Source organism: Corythoichthys intestinalis, chromosome 12 (assembly GCF_030265065.1).
Source record: "Corythoichthys intestinalis isolate RoL2023-P3 chromosome 12, ASM3026506v1, whole genome shotgun sequence".
NCBI lineage: Eukaryota > Metazoa > Chordata > Actinopteri > Syngnathiformes > Syngnathidae > Corythoichthys > Corythoichthys intestinalis.
Window position 1 is genome coordinate 49,808,479 of NC_080406.1, and position 27,052 is coordinate 49,835,530.

The following is a 27,052-nucleotide window of genomic DNA, read 5'->3' on the forward strand; positions in this document are numbered from 1 at the left end:
TATGCCCTTTCCACCATTTGTTAAACTGGGAGATGAATGTAGAACAAAGTTTTTTCATTCATTTAGTGATTAAAGGGGAAGTTCCAAATTTTTGACATTAGGCTACGTCTTCGAGTTTGTGGGGGTGTAATTAGTCACCACAAATTCCGTGCAGTTTGTCAGTTATTTGTTAGTGAACTACTGAACTTCCCCTTTAAATAAATCGTGGTTTAAACTCATTCAGTCTGAACACCTGGAGTGCACAACTACATTTCTGTTTCGAAATAATAAATCATGTTACTGACCCATCATTTTGTATCTACGAGTCCCATCCACCTCTAGGTTGTTCATGTATGGACAAAGGTTGCTAAGTAATAATCTCTATAAAAATCATCAGCAAAGTCTCAGCCTTGTTCAGAGCACTGCTATACTCCACGGTTTGCTTTCAATAGCTAGTGGGTATTGTGTCGCAGACATCTCACACAATGATTAAGTATGTTTACGACGAAACAAGTGGTTGGTTATTTATTTACTTTATTACAACCAGTGAGAAAATAAGCAAATTAGAGGCCTTTCCGTCACACCATCGTAATTGCAAAATGCTCAGAAATTGCTCACGTCAGTTCTTGAGACCCACCCGAATTTCTATTGAAAGTTGAAGGAATAATTCAGCGCATTCAGTGGAAGTCATCAGATCAACGTATTGGGCAAAAATTCTATAGTTTTGTTTGCCATTAAAGGTTCAGCGTGCCTAAATACAGAATGCGAGAATGGGTTGGTTGTGACAATTTTCACTATTTTATGAATCATTGATTTACCACAGCCCTGCTGATAAATCCAGCCTACACCTGTTTCTTTACCCGGCAAGACTAGATCCAAAACAACAAATCCAGATGCTCATTCTGGATATGTTGTCTTTTGTTACTAGTTTTGCTGATACAGGAACCAGCATATGCTTGATTTCATTGCAGGGTGGGAAGCTGGCTTAGCGAGATAATTTGAATCAAAACTATACCTTTTTCTCCTGGCCTGAAATGGTGTCCCAGTCCAGCCCTGGTCAACTGTATTGTCAGTGAACTAAATACAAATATGCAGATAGTTGGCTAGTTGGCCTCCCAGTCAATTTAATTGAATATACAGTTGATTGATGAATATCACTACATAGGACAATATTAGCAACAAATGCAAGTATGAAAAAAATGTCTCTTTTTTCCACTCTAATGCAGAAAAGAAAAAAGTACAATATAACTTTGATTTCACCATGCAAGTGCCCCTGGAACACAAAATAGAAAACACTAATCTTTAATAACTGCATCTGATCTGGGATGGGGTGGTAGTAGTGGCAATGTTTAGGATAGGAGCAGACAGAAAAAGCACTACTTTTACAGAGCTACATTTGCTGTGTTGAGTTGCCATTCCAGGTGTTGTTGTCATCCTCACTGTCCTCTTGAGCCATTAGCTGGCATATTTTACCATCTTTCTTGAAATTCTTGGGCTCCTTTTCCAAAGGTGTAGAAAGAGATTCCCTAAGAAGGCATAGAAGGGAAAAAAAACATTATTGCAAGTGATCCTGCAGTAATATGGTGGTGGCAGGGTGGTTATCGCTCAGGAATTTTAAATTATTTATTTTAATAAGGGAAATGTCGTTAGTGCTGCTACCCCACAACAAAATTGTCACATGTATTCAATGTTTCTCCACTGACAACAGGTATGTTATAAAATGCAAAAATACAACAAAATGTTGCAGAATACACAAGACGAGGGGGCCGCCATTATCAGCGACTGTGCATGCCTAAAATGACTGCGGAATGTGATAATGTCATCACAGCAAGAGAGTTCGTTGTGGTTTTCTTTTACACCGTTGCAGAACAAGCCCTGTAATCTAAATGACACACTTTGGAGCCCGCAATCAAAAGCTTGCATCTTTGCTTTCTGTTTTCCCTGTCACTGTCGGAGCGTGATGCAGCTTAAGATACTGTTGTGCGCTTGGCCCTCCACTACTCCCCTTTGCAAAATGCAATATGATTCATTGACACTCAATGGAAAGGGTACAACTGTAAACAAACTGGACAATTGAGAGCTTCGCCTTTTGGCTCAGGTCTTTTCATCACTACAGAGTACAGAGTCTGTAGTGCGGAAGCTTTATTGATCAGCTAGACAATCGCAGATTCCATTCATTCAGCGGCGTGCACAGACAATTTGGGAGGCAGGTCCTCCGAAAGGGGGGCGCGGTGCACCTTTTGCAGCGTATCTAACTGCCAGCCCGGCTGCCTCATTATAACAATGTGAATTAATGAAAGAAAGAAAAAAGGTTGCAGATGTATTACGTATTTAAATATTTATTTATATATTTAAATAAATTTCAACCTATTCCAAACTAGCAAGAATCAACAAAACACTTTTCTAATTTCCTTTCGAGGCATGATTGCTGCTGCAAGTGGTAAATATAATAATTTTAAAAAATGACATTTCTTGTTGACATTCCAATAGGGCACACACTACACAGCTGATTTTATGTTTGGCATTTAGCAAATAAAAGATGCTTATAGCCTGCTTGCATTGTTTTTAAAATAGTGTGAGCCCATACTCAAACGAGGGAGCCTGCAGTTTTCTTGGAGCTTATTCACTTTCTACTACTACACACAGATTTGTATGTGTATTTTTTTTTCCTCATATGTTTTTGTGAAGCAGATACATTACTAAATATTGAGCCATAATAATGTAATGTCCGTAACTATGTGCAGCCCCTGTAAGAGCTCTGGACATGTGGGCTGAGACGTAGGGGGACCGAGCAAGTGGAGTGATGTAACGGGCTGGGAGCTAGTGATAGGAGTCGCACTCCGCAGCAGCCCTTTGTATTATTGTTGTCACATTAAAGTGAGTCAAGCCATTCCTGACTCCTCTCTCAGCCAAGGGCATGACAGTATATAGTTGTATTTATTTTTCCTGCCGCCACTTTACAGCTATTAATTGATTTATGGCGAGCGGCTAGCCTAGCTTGTTTAACAGGTGGGACTGGGCATTCAACTAATTTAGAGAATTCAGTTTAGAGAGACAAAGGCTACTTCACGAGACAAATAGTTAAACAACTGAGGTTTAGGAGGGCATGTACACATTATTTGTTACCTCTGCATAGGGGCTACAGGCGAGGATTTGTGAATTATTATCATTTGTGAATTATTTTAATTTGCAGATATGACCTGCACTGTGTGTATTTAGGTGTTCCACTCAAAACCCGGTAGTGTTCACGGCTGCCAAGACAGCTGCAGCTAATTTAGTGCATGAGCATTTTCCAACTGAGGACGATCGCCTTAGATTTGGAGGTTCTGATTTTAATTCCAACCACTTGACACTGAGGTTGAGGCCTGATTAATTAAACCAAGAGAACCACATCCTCTGCTAAAAGCAGTAATGCAATATCAAGGCCACCATACCAGAATACCAGATTCCCTCAAAGCTTCGGCTGTACCAACAAATTCTGCCCATAAAGGTCATGAATACCATCGGCGACAAAGGATAGCCTTGACAATGTGGACCAAACTCTGGCACTGGCTGTACAGGGACCGAACTGCCCACGCCTGGGAGTCAAATACCAAATACTACCAAAGCACATCCCACAGGACTCGCAAGGGACACGGTTGAAGACCTCTAAGGCCAGGATGACAGCTGCACCTCTCTTTACCAGAGTGTCCAATTACATAACAAAGCTCAGATTCTGGGAGAGCGTTCCTCTGATCACGCTTTTCCACTAGGGTCTACCCTAATATCCAGACACCAAGCCAATACAACACCACACCTTATTGGCACCTCTCAAGAGGAGTGGTACCAGAGCAATGCAGACCATACTCGGAGACCAGTTATACAGGTAACAACTCGCTTATATCAGGGGGCCTGGCCATCTATATAGGGAAGAAGCAATGCAGAACTCGAGCAACACCTTCTCCAAGTCATCAAAATGTGTGCACTCTCTTCCCTTCTAAAGTTGCCACTTGTGACAGCGAAAAGATGTGGCCATACCAAATGTCAACAGCTTGGTGACTTTACATCCCCTTCCTCCCCCATTGTTTGACATAGTAACCTTCCTTCCACTTTCAGGAGTGGGGACGTTTACTGTCAGCTCTTTGGAAGTAAGCAGCAGCAGATTCCAAATGCAAACAGCAGGCTTGAAATGAACTCATGACCTGTCTTCTCATTTACCAAATTAGTGTAAATGAACCATAGAAATTTGGGAGACAATTTAGACATTTGCTTAATAAGTAGAAATACTCATATCAGTTTGTTAAATTAACATCATAGTTATAATTTATATAGAGATAATCCAAAAAAGGCCAGACAATCACTTACCGTTTTGGTTTATCAGAGGGTGTTGCTGAATTGGTGTGAGACTGAGACGGGGGAGAAGAACTCCTTGATGTTTCTTGTGGTGGGGTTGGAAACAGGAAGGACATGAGGAATCGCCATATGGTGAGAACAGGGTAGAACAAAGTGCTCAGGACACCCCACGTCCCACCACTAGGAGATGGAACAACCGTAGAAGGTCTGCCGCACTGTAAGAGGAAAAAGAGGAATTTTTTGACTGTTTTGGAGACGATGAAAAAAACAGACAACTTAAATACACTAAAAGTAGTACACAAGTATTCACACCAGTTGAACTTTTCCACATTTTGTCATGTGACAATCCCAAGCCTATTTTATCTTATATCTAAAAAAATAAAAAATGTTCATCCCCAGCTTTATAAAGTGAGGTATTTTTAACCGCTTCCAATTTTTGATGGGACTATGAACTCTGTCCAAATTATTTGTTGAACTCACCAAAGAAGTGACCCGGAATTGCCCAAACAGCAACAGAAAGTGACTCGAAATCAACAGGAAATTACCTGGTATTGCCCCAAAATCAACAAAGATCAAAAATCAAAGACCAAACGACCAGAATAGTCCCAAAATCAAAATAAACAGGAAATGACTAAGAAACACCCCACAATAAATAGGAAGTGACCCGATATCAACGTTAAGTGACCCATAATAGTCCAAAAGTCAACAAGAAGTAGACTGAAATCAAAACGAGGTAACCCAGAATAACCAAAATAAACAGCAAGTGATATGACAAATGTTTTAAAGCTATTTGATAGAAAAAGCTTTCAGCATTTCGCTGCAACATCCTTGATGCATTATGCATTCCCGGATCATTTCGGGCCCCTATAATGAATTAAAAAGCATCCCAGACTGCAAAAGAGCGTGTGCTAGACGTTTACATCACCTATCTGGTGTTTTGATTGGACAGCGGAACATCACATGACTATCACCATCAGGAATGCAAATTTCAATATCAGAACGTCAGTCTATTAAGCATGTGCCAGATACTGGTTTCAAGGTTTACTGTGGTATGAAAATGTCATGGTTTCAAAACCACTAAAACTTTCCGTCATACCGTAGTAAGGTATTAGCTATTTTTTATATTCCAATGTAGCGAGAAATAGCTTGGAGCGGCAGCGCTCACCCTTCCCCAGTTGTCGCTCTGTCCTGTGTGTCAGTGAGACTGCTGTCGCTGTCAAAACTTCAGCTGAGCATTTTCCCCTCTCAAAAATGACAGTCGCTAGTATGGTATTAGTATTAGGTATAGAGCTGTCCCGACTAGTCGACATAGTCGACGTCATCGATGACGTAAATCTGTCGACGAGCACAACATCCCGTCGACGGTTAATGAAGGGTTAAAAAAATATATGCGTGGAAAGTTAGAATGTCGGATGCTCTGTTTGCAAGCGGGGAAAGCGACACAAAGCCAAAAAAAGCGCACCAGAGTGTCCAAAACATTGACTTATTTCAAAGAAACTAAGGAGAGTACACTCTTCTGTCCTGTCTCTTCAGTGCCAAGCTTGGCTGCACGTCGGCCGTGAATAAACACCTCAAGCGCCTTCACGCAGTTTGTAATTTTTTTTTTTTATTCTCCATTTTTTGTACACCAGAGGGTGCTGTCGCCTTACTAAATAATAATGTTTCATTGACAATGGGCCTATAAGTGCTATTAGTATTGTTCTTAATGCTAATTGAAAGATTTATTTCATGTTATGGTTTATTTTATGGTATAGAAAATTATATAAGGTTAAAAGATCATAAATATATACAGTATATACAGTGATTGCACTCAAGGGAGAGATTGTCAATGATAAGGTAATAAGGTAAAGGCAATTCATATAGGCAATTCATTGATATATAAATAAGGTTTAAAAGGAAAAAAGTGAAAAGTTTTTGTTAATTTCTAATTGTGTTGCTTTATTTGTGTGCACCGTAGCTCTTACGGTGTGTTTACATCAAGGATGGAATAAAAGTTGTAAACCATCAGTTTAAGAGACCATCTTTTCAATCGGGATGCTACACTAGTTAATTCTATCAGCATTTGAACTCATTGTTTATTTATGATTTATTATTGTTATTTACGTGTTTATTTGTACTTTAATAAATGATTTGAGTGTTCCAATATGTTTTTTGTGAATTGATAAGCGTCAACAAAAATTTCATAGCTAAATTAGTAAAAAAAAAAAAAATTTTTTTTAATTATTAGATTAGTCGACTAATCGTAAAAATAGTCGGCTGACTAATCGGGAGAAAATTAGTCGTTTGGGACAGCCCTAATTAGGTATTCAACTGTTCATATTTCGGCTATCGAAAAGAAACAGACGGCCGCGGCTTAGAGGAGGAAGGACAGCAGAGGTGCAGGCAACACCTCCTATATTATTTCACATTAACGTGACCATCACCCGTCACTTTACACAAAATTTAAAGTAAATAAACGCATTCATGAACGTTTCCCCACCAGCTACGAGATTTCACTCCAGCGTGTTTTGTGTCTAGTGACGGTAAATCCAATAGTATAACGTGAGCTTGTTAACGAGGCTATCAACGTGGCTAGTTAGCATGCTGAGAAAACTAACTTGTTTCCTCACTATAAGTCTTCCGCCATTGTAAACATCTGTTCAAAATAACATTTTCATAATACAGCCTGTGGTGTTTTTTCTCTACGGCGACTTTCCGTGTTAAGCAGTGACGTGCGGTCAGGGGAGGCAGGTGAGGCAGAGCCTCACCTGTCATCATGACAAAAAAATAATTATAGCATCAAATTTATATGAATATTTGTCCATTGCTCTTTATGTATGACTCATTTCAAACATTTTTATAGTCAGAATCGCTGAATTTGCCTATTTCCTGTTCAAATAAAGAAATGAAACGAGAGGTGCGGCAGCAACGAGTAAAGCCTCACCTCTGATTGCGCAATCCATAACAAACTGGGTTGATACATGGAATTGGAGCGTGCAGGTTGCCGTACATTTGCATGTCGCCATTATAATGTTTCCAGATACGTTTATTTGACCTGATTTTCCACAGTCTGGCTAATGTCTTTATCCCTTAAAGTTTAATGTTTGTTAGCGACATATTTAGTTTTGCTGATGGGAAATAAAACCGCAGTGAAAAGGCACAGGTTGCGGCAGATAGTACTCTGCCGCACTGCTAGGGGGCGTACGTGAAACTGGACTTTCCGTTAAATGTGGACGCGGTTAACACAACACCGGAGCTAAAAGGTTTGCTTCAAACTACGGGACAGAAGATAACTCGCGCTTTTCAAACGGACTGGTACACCCAAAAAGACTGGCTATGTGGCTGTCCTTCGAAAAATCGCCTTTGCTGCTTTCCCTGCCTTTTCTTCTCAACTTGTGCCAATGTCTGGACTAACACGAGATATTGTGACATTGAAAAACTACCACGAAGCCTCAGCAAACATGAGAGCTCGATGACTCACATTCAAAGCCTGATTGCTTTAAAAACTTTTGGAAGCTCAAGGATCGATTTGGCTTTGACGAACAGCGGAAGCTCAATGGTAGCATCCTCAATGCTAAGGTAAAGAAAAGAGTTTGAAAGACCTCATTAATGAAACCTGCATCCTAGCTAAACAAGAGTTAACATTTCGTGGTAACGATGAGCATGTAAGCTCTTCTAAACGTGGCATATATGTAGAACGATTACATGGTTTTGCTGAGAAAGATGAAAGGTTAGCTAGACTTTTGGACACATCCAATGTGTTTTCTGGCATGTCAAATAGAACACAGAACGATCTAATTGAAGTAATCCTCTCCATTGAGGCGGAGAGATTTTTTTAAAGTAAAGGAAAATAAGGAGGACTTTTACAAAAAGGGCGTAGGTTTGCATAGGGACGGTAAGGACATAACACTACCAACTTTTCAGGATGCTAAAATTGTCCCCACCAACTTTTAAGCAACCTTACCTTTTTTGCATGATATAATGTTCAGTTATATAGAGAATTTAGATCTTTCAATAGTTCCATATGTTGTAAGGATAGAATTGACCCTACCATTATTAAGTGAATTATTTTCATTATGTTTATGTTTGCTAATAAAAACCAGACATTTATTCAGGAAGTTTTCAAAATGTTTCTTTAGTATTTTTTGAAAACAAAGGTTTGAATCGAACAGTGTATCATCTGAACCAATGCATGTAAAAGTTATTATCAGAAGATAAGGATTTATTTTGCATTGATCATTTTGCCTATTAATTAATTAGGTTCATATACATGAGAAATGTGGCCCTTTGTCCCCTTCATCCAATCTGTTTGGTCTAATTAATGTCCCGTCCCCAGCAAAAAGTGTACCTACATGCAGGTTATGCTGTTATATTGTCCCTATGAATGTTGATACCAAACCTATGCCCTTCCAAATTAGCGCAGGTTTTTGTGGTGAAGGACAGGCGCAAGAGCACAAACAGTTTTCATTTCAATCTTATTTAAAAAAAAAAAAAAAAAAAAAAAAAAAGAGCTTAGACCAAGAAAAATACAATACAATATTTAAAAACTAAATTTTGGCCTTTAAAATATTCTTTGTTTTTCTTTTCACACTTTTTGTTTAGCAAACTGTAATAAATTGATTAAAGTATCAGAATTAAAAGTTTTAAAAACAACTGAATATTTCACAAAAGGTCAGAATTGAATTCTGTCGTTTTGTACACCACTCTTTACTCTCATTTATGTTGCATGAATTATAGAATTGCGACGACCAACACATTGAGGGTGTAGAGCAAATGCATGTTATTTTCTTACTTTTACGTATCGATAATATGTACCGTGTGTGCGTGTTTTGTGAAGAATGCTGATGAGATATGAAATAACCAGTAGCCAATTGAATAAGCTACCCTTTTTGGTTTATATATTTGGAAATCTGACACGGAAGGAGTCAGTGCCTCACCAACCATGAACCTCACCGCACGTCACTGGTGTTAAGAGAGTGTGGGTGTGTGTGTGTATAATGTGTAAATAATGATACAAGTCATACACACGCGCTCCGTCTCTTACACTTGCTCTCCATTAATATTCAACAAATATTAATAGTAGTAGTGGTATTTTAACCCAGAAAAGGTGAACAAACTCACATTCCTGCATTAAAACATGGACTGAGAGAGCAATATGTAGAAAATAAGCAAGTCTCTAAAATGTTGAGATGGAGCTTTAAAGTCAGTGAAGTGCCTAATAGTATATATATTTTAAATTTTATTTCGAAGTGTTTTTACTTGTACTTATTTTGTGGAAAATAATTATTTCTAATGTTTAGAAACTTGAGCTGTGGCTATGGGTTTAGTCTATACATTATATCTATTTCAATAATATTTAAAATACTTCAATTTCATTTTTTTTTTTCAATTTATTTATTCATTTTAACATTATAGTCATGTCGATGTTCCATCTTGCAAATATGTTGTGAAATTTTTAAAAATCCTGTTCGAAAGATTTTTTTTTAACCCCTAGATCTCAAAATAACACATTTTAGAGCTATAATTGCAATAACGTCATACCATGATTATCGTCAAAATCTCATACAGCACACGCCTACAATTTATCTACAACCGGATTCGGTTGAAGTTGGGAAATTGTGTAAAATGTAAATAAAAACAAAATACAATGATCTGAAAATCCTTTTCAACCTATATTCAATTGAATACGCTACAAAGACAACATATTTAATGCTACAAAGACAACATATTTAATGCTCAAACTCATAAACTTTATTTTATTTTTCAAATAATAATTAACTTAGAATTTCATGGCTGCAACACGTGCAGTAGAAGTTGGGAAAGGGCATGTTTACCACTTCGTTACATCACCTTTCCTTTTAATAACACTCAATGAACGTTTTGAAAGCGAGGAGACTAATTCTCTTAGCTTCTCATGCGGAATTCTTTCCCATTCTTGATAGATGAACCGCTTCAGTTGTTCAACAGTCTGGGGTCTTCTCTGTCGTATTTTACGCTTCATAATGCGCCACACAGGAAAATGAAAACTCGATGGGAGCCCGCCCGCTCAGTCGGTGGGAACGCAACAAAAAGTGGCAGAATAACGCAGTTATTCGGCGGTTTTTTGAGAGGAGGAATTTTAGCGAGTACTACAAACATTTGCTCATTTTCAAGTCAGGATTGGGAATATCATTATCACTTAAATTTCATTAAATTCATTCACATTGTTATACACTAGATAGTGACATACGTTTATTTAGAATAGATACAAATACAACCCCCCCCCCCCACACATATATATTATACTTAATTAAAAAAATAAAATATTTCACAAACCTTTCCTTACTTTTATTTGGCTCAATTACTTCCATCTTATGATTTGGAAATCCTGATACTATGCAATAAATAATATCCCTGTTCCCAAGCACTGTGCTGTAATATTGACAAAAAACTAACAATACAGAGTTACTACCCGACATCTAGGACGAGCCTCTAACAAGACTAGCACTGTCGTGTATTACAAATACTGCTTTCAAAGCGTCTTCACAGGCAAAGCAATGACACGGGCTTAAAAAGGTCAACTTTAATTGTGTAAATCACACTTAATGACGACACGATCTCACAGTTGAAACAGACGACATCCACTTAATTCTATTGAAGATATGTAATGCTGAGGCAATTTGACAACTTTAGTTTTAAAAAGAACCATGCTCTGTTTATCCACTAGATGGAGCTCTTGCAGTGTGTCAAACGCCTCGAAACAGTTATTCAATTTAGGGCAATTGTCTCAAAAGTGGTTCATTGTTTCGGAAAGCCTCGGTTTTTCCATTCCTACTTTACACTAGTGATGGGTCTAGTGATACTAATGCGCCGGCGCGCGCGCCGAGCTCATGGAGCAACCCCTGCGTCGGTGCGCGTATCGCTACAAGAAAATCACGTGACCGATGCATGAACTCATTGAACTGTGTCGACACAGTCATGACGCGGCAAACTGGTTCAAAAGGAAGCGCGTCTGTCAATGCGATGGAGTTGCTGAAACAATCCACATCTCACGGTTACTTCCTCGTTGTCTACCTGCTGTGGAAATGGACGTAAGACAGGGAAAACGCACTTGTCATCATTCACTCAAAATACAATTAATTTTAAGGTAAAGCTTAGTTTATTAGTGTGACGGGTGCACGCGGGTCCGTCGGTTGCCGTCCCTTGTCTTTACCCTACGCAACAGCGTTTGATCCGCTAGCATAGTGGTCAGAGCATACGCCATTCTTCCCCGACACATCGTGCGCGCGGGTTCGAATCCTGGTCAGAACGCGATTATCGGGTCGTTACGCGATCCCAAAAAGTTTTGATTTTACTATCAAAAGTTATTTTTTTGCAGGTGAAATGTCGCATTTGTACTTTGTATATGACTAACCTGTCATATAAAAACAGTTGCCACCTCCTCAATGCTGAAGCATTACTGGCCAAGCATGAGATTGAAGTTTCTGATAATCCCCAAATAAACACAGGTATAGAACCATTCCTTTACTTTCACACAGTCACTTTTTTGGTAATTTATTAGAAATCTGTAATTAAGCTATAATTTATTTTTTCGTCCACTTCAATTTCTTTCTGATGGGCTATGGTAGCACTTAGATGACAAAGTGGGGAGTCAAGGAGGCAGTGCAACTGTAGATGAAATTGCAAAAGTGCAACGATGCATGGCTGAGCCGAACATGGCACGCAATGCCGATTTTCTTCGATACTGGAGGAGCCAATGGATATCTTATCCAAACCTCTTTCAACTGGAAATTCTTGTGCATGCTGGCATTGTTGGTTCCATGCGAGTGTGTTGTCCACAGCAGGCTTGTTAAAAAAAAAACAACAACAACTAAATTTAGAAAAAAAAAAAACTGTTTTTGAATAAAATTTTATCAGAACAAAAAGTCCACAGGCATTCCTTATTCACCCATTCATTATTACTTACATTTTCACATTATAATATATGTTCACATAATGTAAAGATATGGACTAATGCAATATGAATGCAAAGACTTAAATGATTTGATTTTACATGCTATGTCATCAATTCAGTGTCAGTCTGTCAAATGGGTTGCCTGTAGGGATTTTTTATGTCCAGCAGGTGTCAGTATTCAATGACACAGTATCCACACTGTGTCAACACAATGTGTCACTGTGTCGACACGCTTCATGAGGTTTCACAGACCCATCACTACTTTACACACTCATGTCTGTTTTTAAGGCAGTGCCGTCTGAAGGATTGAAGGTCACGGTCATTCAGTCTTGGTTTCCGGCGGTGTCGCTTACGTGCATCCATTTCACCAGATTCTCTGAAACTTCTGATGATATTACGGACTGTAGATGTTGAAATCCCTAAATTCCTTGCAATTTTGCTTTGAGAAATGTTCTTAAACTGTTCAACTATTTTCTCACGCAGTTGTGGATAAAGTGGTGAACCTCGCCCCATCCTTGCTTGTGAATGACTGAGCATGTTTGGGGAGGCTCCTTTTATGGTACCCACCTGTTCCCAATTAGCCTGATCAGATGTGGGATGTTCCAAATAGGTGTTTGATGAGCATTTCTCAGCTTTCTCAGTATTTTTTGCCACCTTTCCCAACTTCTACTGGACGTGTTGCATGAAATTCTAAGTTAATTATTATTTGGCAAAAAAAAATAAGTTTATCTGTTTGAACATTAAATTTGCTGTCTTTGTAGTGTATTCAATTGAATGTGGGTTGAGAAGGATTTTCAAATCGTATTTTTTTATTTTCATTTTACACAATCTCCCAACTTCAACCGAATCCGGTTTGTAGTTAAAATACTTTATAAATGCAGCAGCAGTACGCATGGGGTAACTTTTAACGGCAAAGTGGAATAATTGAGTGCAATAATAGTGCATTTTCATGCAGTGCAGTTTGTGATTGGGCCTCCTGACATGTGGAACGTGAGTCGATGCAAATAATACTGCTCTTTTATGTGGGACAATTTAATTTAGTCTGATAAAAGTGTACTCACAGGCAGAATAACAATAGATGAACTAGGAGCAAGTTCCAGCTCCAAGAAAGTCCTATTCAGGTCTTCATTGGTAAATTCTCTTCTCGGGAACATGGTGGCCATGGAAAAGTTGCCATACCGGTTTCCAACTTCCTAGGAAAGAACCAGCCAAAAAACTTTAGACAGAGATTCAATATAAAAAGAAGCGCAGACAAGGTAGACCATTAGTAAAGGACAGTAAGTACGACAGTGATAGTAAGTCTAAGATGACATCCTCTACGAAGGCTGCAAATTTAAATACTTTGTTCGGTTTTTATTTTTGCTTTCAGGATCTCTATCAGACTATGACATCGTCTACGAAGGCTGCAAATTTAAATACTTTGTTCGGTTTTTATTTTTGCTTTCAGGATCTCTATCAGACTATGACATCGTCTACGAAGGCTGCAAATTTAAATACTTTGTTCGGTTTTTATATTTGCTTTCAGGATCTCTATCAGAGATCAGAGATATGTTGAGAAAGCTACACATTTTTTGATAGGAAAGCAAGAGATACATTTACACAGGAAATTTCTTGAGACAAAAAGTAAAAGTAACAGAACCTCGAGCAAAACTATAGATTCTCAGTGTTACCCTTCCCTACTCTAAGGCTTTACAGCAGGGCTAACCAACCATTTTGAGCCTGAAGGTTGAGCACGGAGTATCACGAAAAAGTACGGGACATGTTTGATATAAACTTCCTAAATGAAATAAACCATGTAGATTACCTTTTTTATAAGAATATCAGTAGTAGTTGCAGAAGGCAGCTGGCCATCTGTCAACCAACTAGAAAATGTGCACATGAATGTCATTGTTTATGAACACGATCTTCCAAAAAATGAGCGAGTACACCACATAATCCTGGTTGTGAGATGGTTAGGGATATTTCCCAAAGTAAATTAAATCCATTTATAAACTCGTCTTGAGTTGAGTTGACTGCAGCGGTGAGCAATCTTTCAGTCAGTCAGCTCTCCTGAAATAAGTGGGCGAATGCAAAGCATGAAGTGGGCAGGTAATTGAATAAGGTCACAATGTGAAGTCACGTTGTCATCCATTTCAAAGCCAAAGTTTGACCTAGCAAGGGCAATTGCAGTTAATTGACAGACGACACATATGAAAAACTTCAGATCACACTCATTTGACCGAAGTTATGCGTTAAAAAACTTTAACTCATTCACTACAAAAGATTTTTAACAATGTTTTTTATTGATCTTCACCTGCTCATAACTAAGGAATCAAATAATAAATATAAACAAACTAAAATGGGACTCTAATATTTCTTTTTGAAAGTTCTGTGTACATGTAGCCATAGAACACAATACAGTGGTATCTCTACCGGTACTTATGACATTAACTGGTTCTGGAAGTAGTCTCGTAGCCCGAAAATTCCATAAGTAAAGACGTGTTTTCCATGTAAATGCCCCAATCGGTTCTAAGCACTACTGAAAGACCACATTAAATTTTATTATCGGGCCAAAATCAGAATAAAACAACAGCCAAACACATTTGAATCATTCCAAACCTAACCTAAGCGTTAATACCTATACCGAAGCAGATATTAGAACGCAATGCAAAGGAAAAAAGGAAAAAATATTTATATATACGGTGAGGAGCCGAAGTATTTGCACCACTTGTGATTTTGCAAGTTCACCCACTTAGAAGACAGGTAGATGTCTGAAATTTCAATCGTAGATGCATTTCCACTTATAGAGACAATTTTAAAAAATCCAGAAATCAAATTGTATGATTTTTTAAATAATTTATTTGTAATTCACTGGGATTCATAAATATTTGTACCCTTAAGAATCTGCAATAATGACACTCAAAGAGTTGTCAGTCTACCTTAAAAAAAAATCCACCTTTACCACATGAGTAACCACCAACCCACCACCCGTTTTAGCCCATTATTGTCACATGTTCACCCGACAGTCAGTGGCTACCATGGGCAAGACCAGAGCTTTCGAAAGACACCAGAGAAAAAATTGTTGAGCTCCACACAGCTGGAAAAGGCTATGGGACAATTGGAAAGCAGCTTGGTGAGAATAAATCAACAGTTGCAGCAATTGCTAGAAAATGGAAAAGGCTAAATATGACTGATAATCTACCTCAGACAGGGGCTCCATGTAAACTCTTTCCTCGTGGGGTATCACTCATTATGAAAAAAGTGAGGGCTTAGCCGAGAACTACACGGCAGGAGCCGGTCAATGACCTGAAGAGAGCTGGATGCACAGTTTGAAAGGGTACTGTCAGTGTCAGTAGAACACTACGGTGGAATTTTTTAAAATCATGCATTGCTCAGAAGGTTACCCTGTTAAAGCCAGAACATTTGAAGGCTCGTCTGAAGTTTGCCAGGGATGCTGACGCAAAAGGGGTCATGGGAGAAAGTCATGTAGTCAGATGAGACCAAAGTAGAACTTTTTGGCACAAACGTTACTCGTCGTGTGTGGAGGAAAAAGAAGGATGAGTACAATCCCAAGAACACCATCCCCACTGTTAAGTATGGGGGAGGAAACCTCATGCTTTGGGGCTGCTTTTCGGCAAAGGGGACAGGAAGACTGTTTTATATAAAGCAGGGGATGAATGGTGAAATGGATCGTCAGATTTTGACCCACAACCTCCTTCCCTCAATGATCCGAAGCACACAGCCAAGTTGACCAAGGAGTGGCTGCATAAAAAGCATATCAAGGTTCTGGAGTGGCCTAACTAATCTCCAGACCACAATCCAATTGAAAATCTTTGGATGGAGCTGAAACTTCTGTTTCTCAACGAAAGCCCCAAAACCTGATAGATCTAGAGAAGATTTGTGTGGAGGAATGGGCCAAAATCCCTGTTTCCATATGTGAAAACCTGGTAATTGCAAACAAAGGATTCTAGTCATTCTACACTAAATATTAGCACTGATTTTCTCTGGGGTATAAATACTTATGAACCCCAGTAATTTACAAATAAATTATTGAAAAATCATACATAAGTGGGAATGCATCTATGATTGAAATTTCAAACCTCTACCTATTATCTAAGTCGGTGAACTTGCAAAATCACAAGGGGTGCAAATACTTCTGCTCCTCACTCAATAGTATATTCTACCTTTTAAGTGAGGCAATGTCCTCTTTCACGAGATCGATGGTGCCTTTCTCACTCTTTGTGACACAAAAACGCGAGGACATCTATGCTCTAATGTGCTACTAATTTAGTGAACTGTGTGTGGGCTTAAAAAAACTCTTTGTGAGACAAAAATGCGAGGAATTTGTGATCTTTTGGTTCCGAGGTCAACCCGCGGCCACTAGATCAAAAACACCATTGGACCTGTGTACGTCATCATACCGTGACACCAAAATTGAAACGCCATCAACAATGGCCAATAGGAGAGCAGAATCAGATTACTGAAGCATGATAGGGAAGGTAAGAGGGTAGCAGGATCTTAGGGCGTGACATTTAAATGTAGAAAGCACATATGTATTTTTTAAAGTATTGTATAGTATTTTTGACTGATTTTAACCTAAAAGTTTTTTCTTTACAAGAGGCTTGATTTTACACTGTAAGGCGTGCCGTAACTTGAAAATTACGTTTCTGGAGACGTTTGTAAGTAGAGGTACCACTGTATTTTGTGGCACTCAAAAGAAGGGCATGTATTGTGACAAGATGTTTGGTAATGAATAAGTTAACTGCGGTAGAGGCCTAGTCCTTTTACTAACCTGACTAACAAACTGATGAGCTTCCTGAAGTGTGCTCTGTGAGGAGAACTGGTTTGTGAATGATGAACCATCCGGGAGGCGAAACTGCAGCCTTGTGATGGTACTGATGATGGAAACATAGACATGGAATGAATTATCACACTTTTTTGTGGGTCCCAGAGTCAATAAAAAGCCAATGAGTATAGAGTTTGTCCCTTTTAGTTATGAATAAATCTTCTTATGAAGATCTTATTTTTTTTTCACAACTGAAAAGGTTACAAACACAATTTACACAAAAACACATTTTATGGGTTTGAAGATCTTAAAATGTGAATTTGTTGAATTTGAGGCATGCAGATGTCATATTTACCTCCTTTGTCTCACAACAGTATCCTTTTTTGCATCAATCTCTGTCTGTTTGGCCTGTGTTACTTGCTGCGCCTCCTCAAGAGATTTGGAATAACGGGCTGCTCTTTCAGCTCGATCCTGCAAAACAGCGAAGAACAAAAATGTGAATACAGTGGTGCAAAAAAGTATTTTGTCAGCCACTAATTGTGCATATTCTACCAAATAAAAAGATAAGAGGTCTGTGGTTTTCATCATTTGTATATATACTTCAACTATGAGTAATAAAATCAGACAAAAAAATTCCTGAAAATCATAGTCTGTTTTTGAAACTTGACCATATTCACACACTTCTCCCCAAAAATTATGCTACCTGACTATTTTAAATTATTGAGTAAAGAAAAACATGGTAATATAACAATGACTCAATGAATTAGCAAGTAATAACTTTAATGTGACACATCACCACAACGACAGCAAATCAAATTAAATTATTGGTGAAATGATCGTAATTACTAGTATAAAGTAAATCAAATTGTGAAACCAATGAATGGTCAGACCTCTACTTAGGATACAATTACCGGTAGTTTTTTTTTGTGCAAAGGAATGCAGAGCCAAAGATTACCATAGCAATTTGTTGTTTGACTCTCTCCCTTGCAGCCTGATCAAACTCCCTTTCTTGCTTCCTCTCTTCCAGTAGTCGCTTTGTATTCTCTTCCCTCTTAAGGTCAAGCATATTCTTTTGCTTTTTCATTGGCTTTCTGATCTGATTCTGGTCCTTCTGGAGGTCACAACACAACAAAGACGTAGATCAGGGGAGTTGTTTGCAAATGAAAAGTGTAGTGATGCACGACAATACATTTTTTAACCGATATCGATAACCGATAATTTCCTGCCCCTTCCACCCGACAACCGATAATGTCACGCTGATAATTCTATTCAAATATGTATGTAAAATGTTAAAGTATACAAAGATCAAATAAACACCCAAGTTGCACAAAAATGCCTTTAAAAGTAAGCCATTCCTAACATATATCACGTTACTACACAGCAAAAACACCTCCTTAAAACTAGCAGAATTGGACAAAACTGTTGATTGCGCACATTTGGAGGCTAAATCAAGTATATAATTATTGGATTGCATTATCGGTTGAATTTCGTTTTATCTGGATTATCTGTGTGACGTCATAATTGCCATTATCGGACGATAATTATCGGTGACCGATATTATCGTGCATCTCTAGAAAAGTGTCATTAGATAAAAGAAAAAAGTGTGGTTTGCAAAATAAAAATAATCTTTCATAAAAGAATGAATTTTTTATTTGTATACAGATCGATTTTGATTTGCTTGAAGAACGAAGTGCATTCTCTTGCACATTGAATTGCTTTCTCTTGCAGATAAGAGCGCTCTAACTTGCGTATTGAACAACTTTCTCTTTTCACTCAGCCCAAACCATATGGGGCTGCCAAAAATCCTCTCCCTAACGGCAGATGGTGCTTTTCACCATTCAAAGGCCACCAGGACACGTCAAAACCGGAAGTTGCACTCCAGTTTTATCGATCTTCTCCATACGAGACGGCGGTGGTGTCATGACAACATCGTGACGGGCTGACATCACTTTCTCTCGAGCGATGACGGCAGAAAAGACTAAATGATAAAAAATACATTTTTCTTTATTTGGTGATAATTTCTTTAAATATCTCATTTAAAAAATCCAATGATTATGCCCTATATAGAAGAAAACACAATGCTTTTAAATGTTCAAACCTTTTGAATGTATTACCATAGACTGCCTAATTGTATTGACAGGTCACATCCGTCAGCCACAGCACAATGCCTTCAAGTATGGGGCTGTCCTATAGTCTGTTATAGTTATTCGCAGTCGGTTGCAGTTAGTAAACCTGCAGTGATCCAACGCCGGATTTAGGTTGAAAAAGTATGAAAGCTGTACCGCATACAAACAGAAAGGATTGTCTCAGGAGTGACTTGTTGGAGGATTCAAAGTAATTATTATACTTTTCGTACCATGCATGCATTTTGAAACGTTGTGAAAAAAATCAATGGGAGAAATTAGCCGCTACAGCATTGGCATTATGCTTCGCGAACTGCGAACTGCACATTTTTTTTGCTGTTAACCAAGTAGCGAGACTCTTTTACGTCCACATCTATACAGAATTCAGGCATTTAAGCATTTATTCACAAGAATTTTCATCGGAAAAAGCTCTTTGTTTACATATGGCGACTGCTAATTTCCTTACTAACTAGCCTCATAGTTCACAAAAATAAATACTACCTGCACGTTTTTTTTTTTTTTTTTTTTTTTGCTTTTAACCAAGAATTGATACTGTTTTACATCGATCTCTATAAAGAATTCAGGGATTTAAGCACTTATTCACAAGAATTTTCACCAGAAAAGCTCCAATTACATTGGGCGGCCGCCACATTGACTGACAAACTAGCATCGTACTTCGACATATTTATGTAAAATAAATGCTACCTGCACGGTTTTATTTTGCTTTTAACCAAGAATCGAGACAGTTTTACATCCATATCTCTAGAGCAGACATGTCCAAAGTCCGGCCCGGGGGCCAAATGCGGCCCGTGGTCAAATTTCATCCTGCCCCCAGCCTCTGTCATAAAATCAATAACATCTGGCCCGCACATAGACTTATCAAATTGGTCAGCAGTACTGCAACCAGCATATGAAGTAGCTAACACACGAAATGCTGCTCCTCATTTACCCACTAAAAGGCAGCAGCACTTTAACTCCTTATTGCCAAATGTATCACATTTGATACACCTAAAATTTCATGATTTTCAGACTAATTTAGAATTTTGACATTTCTTTTTGGGAAAAAAAATGATGGATGCAAGTCAACACATGCATCTGCAGGTTCCATAAGAAAAAAAACACGATTTAGCCTGGGTTATAGATATTAGAGCGCTTATTACACATATTCATTTTGACTTTTTCTTACTTTTCAAATTTTGGGATTGTCTGATAATTGCTTCATGTTGCAGGTATTTAAGGGCTAAGCAACAGCACTCCGTGTGACCCTCTACTTCCAATGTTCTAAAATGGCAACAATAAAACAAAAAAGTTGACTGTGACGGCCGACACTTCAAGGATAGGTGGAAATTGCAAAGAGACAGTCGCTGTTTTTAAAGATTTCAATGTGAGGCGATATTACCAAACAAGACACGCTGACATGTACGACAACATTACAGGGAAGATACACAGCGAGAAATTGAAGCAACTTGAAGCTAGTTTAATTTCACAGCAGTAGTATTTCGCAAGAGCCCGAGAGTTGAAAGAGAACGCCTCAAAGGCTAGTTGCGAGATTGTTGAAATTATTCATTTAAAAAAATAATAAAGCAAATGTGACACATGGGGTGGCGTGGCTCAGTGGTAGAGTAGTTGTCCCCCAACCCAGAGGTTGTGGGTTCGATTCTTCGCCCTGATGAACTCGCCTAAGTATCCTTGAGCAAGATACTGAACCCCATGTTGCTCCTGGTGCTGCGTCACCAGTAGGTGAATAGTGAGATAGTGTAAAGCGCTTTGAGCGCCTTGAAAGGTGGAAAAGCGCTATATAAGTGTAACACCATTTACCATTACACTGAATGGTTTGCTAAATTTTGCTTAAATATATTGTTCTACATAAAGGACGTCAGCCAAGGTCAGCCCCCCACATTTTTACCACGCCAAATCTGGCCCCCTTTGCAAAAACTTTGGACATCCCTGCTCTAGAGAATTCAGGGATTTAAGCATTTATTCCCAAGATTTTTCAACGAAAAAAAGCTCTTTGTCTGTGATTCCAGTCGGTCAGCTTTGATGGCCACGCCAACAATGAGGCCCCCTATTAATCGGCCCCACGCCTCGTGTCCCGTCAATACCATTATGAAGTCTATGGTACTACACGTGTACTAGTAGAACAAACTCAAACTTTACTCACATATGCAAATATATACTCACATATGCAAATGAAGGCTTCGAAGGCTAGTTAACCTATAGATATCTGAAAAACCATGTATGTTATAACAAGTCTGTAATGCTTTCATAAAGTTTTTCGTTTAAATTTTAACTTGATGAATTGTCTCTGAAGGGTTTAATTGGGGAGAGGGCCACCCGCGCACCCATCAACCGGCCTTCAGGGATGGCAAGAGGGGACGCACCACCAACCCCAAAGCAGTTCGATCACCAAGAGAAAGGAATTCGATCTACAAGCAAATCAAAATTGATCTGTACGCAAATCAAAACTCATTCTTTAATGAATGATTGTTTTTATTTGCAAACCACGCTTTTTGTCTTTTTAGTTTTGGCATGTTCCTAACTCCATACAGCAACCCACAGCTTTGGAGGCACATGAGTCTCTTTGATCCCTCTTAAAATAAAACATGAGTATTTGACCAAAACGTATTGTGGTGCCTACAAGATTTAACAAAGGAATATAGCTTCCCTTAAGTAAACAGAACAGGTCAGGCTCACTTTCTTTGTATCTTAGTTCACAGAACACGTGGGTCATGAATTCACCAACCATGGAAAGTCACGGTGCCACTCGGAGGAGTTGTCCTTACCTCCTCTTCCAATGTCATCTTTTGCTGATGTATGTCATCCATGTTCATGTTAATTCTACAAAAATAAAACATCAAAATGAATTTTGAAAATGACTGAAAGCCAGTTTGTATGTGTCCCATTACCTTTGTACATCCACGTTTTCTTCACTCAAACGTGAACTTGTGGGATCTGGATATCCACCTGCTGCAGTAGTAGTCATAGTTGATGGGCCACACGTAGCTTCTATGGTCGAAAGCATATGGCAGGAATATAATTAAAATTAAAAAAGCTGTTCCTCAAATCATGTCTAAACATTTTATCATTTCATGTTTTGAAATTCTAAAAATATACAGTTGAATTATTTTTATCATTGTTTAGGTCATACTGTAGCTGCAGGCATCTGCATTCATTTTTGAATACGTCATGCTTTTATTTTGACACGCTAACCGGAAGTGCGCACGCTACGACGCTAACCGGAAGCTTTACATTTTTGGAGCGAAAGAGAGCAGGTGCGTTCGGGTTTCTCACGCATGTGATGCATATTGTATATCTTTATAATTTTCTCATCGTTAACAATGTTGTAAATGTAACAGTTTCATGCAAGTTTCATGTTGAAGCATCACCTTTGACCGAGAAAAGTGCGTTTGAGAAGACTGCCATTGGTTGAATGCAGGCTAAAGTGGTCAGTGCAACTTTGTATTGTATTTTGCCATTAGCGTCTTTGCTGCTATGCTAGCGTTGTTCAAATTGAATATATGTTTGTTTTTATTTAGTTCTACGTTGTTTGGTGTTCCGAAGAGCAATAAACATCAGTGAATGGAACTGAAGCCTCCTTTGAAATCAATGAGCAGTACAGTAGAACACTTTTGCGTCGTGAAGAAAGACTTGGAGGTGAAGAAGGATCGGCTGCAGACCTACGGAAAGGGAAGCATCACGTGTGAGCGGTTCGTGTGAATCCAAGCGGCAAGTGGACAAGGCTACACAAGCGAGCACATGAATATTGTGTCTTTAAAGTAGCGCAAGTACTTGCTAATTGCCATTAAGTGTGTCATGCGAACTTTCATAAGTGTTCTTCTATAAGCGTATTTTCTGCACGTCTAAGCAAATAAGTAATTCTCCATTCTATTTGACGTTCAAATGTTCCAAGTGCATATCTAAGTATTTTGATTTAAGTGAGTTCTCATAATAATTGTTTTTATTATTGAGAATTGTTTACACATTATTAACCATTTGCGCACTCATTATAGAACTGTCAGTGTGATGTACTTTTAATGTGCACACAAAAGTCAAGTTAAAGTACACAATAAGAGTTACATTTAAATTTCACTCATAGAAACCAATTAATAACATTTCAACCAGTTAAGCATACTTCATTTAATATGCCACACACAAAGGAAAATGTTATCCCGCCAGCTGAAGAGACCACTCAAGGTAATTGTCCAATGCAGACTGTCTTCTCACATCAAGTGGATGTTAAAGTTGAAACAAGAAGAGAAGTTGATCAATCTCAGGTTGGTACAGATGATGAAGAACTGCCTCCTGAAATTAAGAAAACTGGACGCACACGTAAGCTCACTGAAAAGGGAATGAGTCTGTTAAATGACAAATTGAGCAATTTAAATGGAAGAATTGTGAAAATGTACAAAAGATGGAAATATCATATGAATGGTTTAAAGCGGTCAATTAAAGATAAATATGGTGAAGATCTGATCGAAGAGGTTATAAATGAAATCAACGCCATACAGGTTGACATTGATGAAACCTACCTCCAAATAACAGACATTGCAATTCCCGAGCCTGACATTCGAAGAATAAATGACACATGCCAGGCATTGACGAAAACTGCAAACTTAAATGCTCAACAATATCGAAGTGGTGATGATAAAGACATATTGTGGCCTGATTCTAAGTCAGTGTTTGACAGCACAGTGTCCAGCATTTACTCAGCCACAACCAGTAAGTCAAAGACTTCTTCCAAATCATCTTCCCACTCGTCAATCTTGTCCCTTAATGTAAAACAAGCAGAAGCTGAAGTTGTGGCAACTCAAGAGGTACTAAAAATAATTAATGTTCAACATCAACAAAGAGAAGAAATTGAAAGACTTGAGCTAGAGGACCAAATTGTGGCAGCTGAAATTGAAGCAGAAAATGCTAAGAAAAAAGCCAAATTCATAGCAGAGAGCGCAAGTAGAAAATTTAAGCTGGAACAGAAGAGAAATAGAACGTCTAGAAGAACTCAAAGGACATGTTGCAGCACAAGCAAGGTTCCAAGTTTATTCAGAAGCTCTCAATCAACCAACTACACTTAACCCTTTAAGTGAGCCATTTTTCCCATCTCACCAAGCACAAGTCTCCATGGCTTCTGAGGAACAATCCAAGTCTGTACAAGTACAGCACCAACATGATGTAAAACCCATCAGAACTGCTGTTCCAAATGTATTTATCCAAACCTCTCCTTCTGTTCCACCAGTAATCAGCCAAGTTCCTACTACTCAAGCACCGGTCCCTCTCAATGCTTCTAATGATCTCGCAAGAACTATTGCTGAAGCAATTACAGCAAATCGAGTTCCGATTCCAGAACCTGAGATCTTTACAGGTGATCCTCTTAAGTATAATGACTGGAAGTTGTCCTTTTGCACTTTGATCGATCGCAAGAATCTTCCAACTCAAGAAAAGTTGTTCTATTTACGGAAATATGTTGGTGACACAGCCAAAAGAGCAATAGAAGGCCATTTTATAATAGGAACAGAAAGTGCTTATTGTGCTGCTTGGAATGTACTTGAAGAAAGATTCGGTAACCCATTTGTAGTTGCCAAATCATATCGTGACAAGATATATGCATGGCATAAAATTGGCCATAAAGACTTTGACAACCTGCGTGACTTCGTCGATTTCCTGAGCAGTGTGGAGTCTGCAATGCCATACATTCAAGGTCTACAAATACTGAACGACTGTGTGGAAAATCAAAAGATTACTGTCAAACTCCCAGATTGGTTGAGCTCACGTTGGAACAGAGAAGTAACAATATATCAAGATCAAAACAGCATGTTCCCTGATTTCAAATTCTTCGTAAGATTCCTCAACACAGAAACTCGAATAGCGTGTAACCCGATCACATCGTTACATGCACTGAAGCCGGCTGAACAAGAAAGATCAAAGCCAACTGAACGGGAACAGTCCAAGTTTCAACGAAGTCAGAAGGTCAGCGTCAAGACGTTTACCACAAATACAAGTGAAAAGACCAGCCTTGCATGTCTATTTTGCAAGAAAAAGGGTCACAGTCTTCATAGGTGTCGCAAAATTATGGAAAACACTGTTGAAGAAAGAGTAAAGTTTGTTCAACTGGAAAAATTATGCTTCGGGTGCCTAAAATCTGGACATAACTCCAAGGTTTGCAAATCCAGGAGTGTGTGCGAATTATGTGGAAAAGGACATCCCACATGTCTGCATCGAGATCGTGCAAAGAAAGACCAAGAGCAAAGTTTAAATAACAAACAAGAAAACAAAACTGAGAGCCACGCAGACAATTACCAACAGTTGGGAAACGAAGAAACACGACAAGTAACTTCTAACAGAGTTATTCAAGAAATAAACAGTACTCGAACCTCATCTATTGTTCCTGTCTATGTTTCCACGATAGCAGAACCTGAAAGAGAACTTCTGATGTATGCCTTACTTGATAGTCAAAGCGACACAACCTTCATTCTTGAAGATGCAGCAGAAACATTGTGCGCCAACAAAACACCAGTCGAACTTAAAGTGTCAACCATAACATCAAAAACAAAGGTTGTGAAAAGTCAAAGAGTGCAAGGACTACAAGTAAGAGGCCTCAACAGTGAAACTAAAATTAAACTTCCAAAAACATATACAAGAGACTACATACCAGCAAACAGGTCCCATATACCCACAAGCTCAACTGCAAAATCATGGCCTCACTTAAAGCATTTAGCAGATGAAATGTCTCCTGAGCTTGACTGTGAAGTGGGATTGTTAATTGGCTATGACTGTCCGCAAGCCTTACTTCCCAGAAAGGTTGTAATGGGCAACGAAAACCAGCCATACGCCCAAAGGTCTGTGTTGGGTTGGAGCATTATTGGCAACAGCAACACCGACAATGATTACCACCACGAAGATGGAATCGGCGTGAGTCATCATGTCATCAGGAGAAAGGTGCTACCGGCTACCAAGTGCTCATCAGAGATCAACACAGAGGTCCAGTTTGTTTGTCGAACCCAAGTCAAAGAAGTGATCACACCGGCAGATATACTCAAGGTTTTTGAGTCAGATTTTACTGAGAAGTTCAGTGAAGAAATTTGCACATCACAAGAAGACATTACATTCTTGAAGAAGCTGAATGATGGCATCAAGAAAAAGCGGAATGGACATTACGAAATGCCATTGCCTTTTAAAGAAGATAGACCATCACTGCCGAACAACAAAGTGTGTGCTGAACATCGACTCAGATGTCTTGAGAAACGTCTAAATAAAGATGATCAATATCGCAGTGATTATGTTGCCTTTATGGATGACATAATTGCTAGAGGAGATGCTGAAAAGGTTCCAGAGTCTGAGATAAACAACCAGTCCTCATGGTATGTCCCTCATCATGGTGTTTATCACCCTCATAAACCAGGAAAGGTTCGAGTGGTATTTGACTGTTCAGCTAAATTCCAGAATACATCCTTAAACGAGCATCTACTTACTGGGCCTGACCTAACGAACACCCTTGTAGGTGTCTTGCTTCGCTTTCGCAAAGGACAAGTAGCAATCATGTGTGATGTGGAGCGAATGTTCCATCAGTTCCATGTTGCACCAAAGGACCAAGACTATCTCCGATTTCTGTGGTGGGAAAAAGGAAATAAGGAAATTCCACCTTCAGTGTTCCGAATTAAGGTTCACTTATTTGGCGCTGCTTCGTCACCAGGATGCGCGAACTTTGGGCTCAAGCACCTAGCTGCAGAAGGAACAGGCAAGTTTAGCGAAGCTACCGTAAAGTTCATTCAGCGCAATTTTTATGTTGATGATGGATTGATAAGTTTGGACAGTGAAGAAGAAGCTATACAGCTTGTTAGAGAGGCAAGAGAGCTCTGCAATGCTGGTAAGCTCCACCTACACAAATTCATCACCAATAACAAGAATGTGCTTGCCACAATCCCTAAGCAGGAACGCGCTGAAGGT

The 27,052-nt window shown here is 38.8% G+C and overlaps 1 protein-coding gene across 1 annotated transcript in view; it reads right to left on the reverse strand.

Moving 5' to 3' along the window:
- Positions 1–1,083: 1,083 nt before the first annotated feature.
- The window catches only part of ubxn4 (UBX domain protein 4), a 38,179-nt gene continuing 12,210 nt past the window's right edge, over positions 1,084–27,052 (reverse strand). The window contains exons 6-13 of the mRNA XM_057853126.1: positions 22,018–22,117; positions 21,895–21,949; positions 17,944–18,099; positions 17,344–17,459; positions 16,995–17,097; positions 13,285–13,416; positions 4,324–4,526; positions 1,084–1,505 (exon numbers count right to left, since the gene is read on the reverse strand). Coding sequence (XP_057709109.1) covers positions 1,370–1,505; positions 4,324–4,526; positions 13,285–13,416; positions 16,995–17,097; positions 17,344–17,459; positions 17,944–18,099; positions 21,895–21,949; positions 22,018–22,117 — 1,001 coding nt within the window. The 3' untranslated portion in view covers positions 1,084–1,369. The remainder of the gene's footprint in view (positions 1,506–4,323; positions 4,527–13,284; positions 13,417–16,994; positions 17,098–17,343; positions 17,460–17,943; positions 18,100–21,894; positions 21,950–22,017; positions 22,118–27,052) is intronic.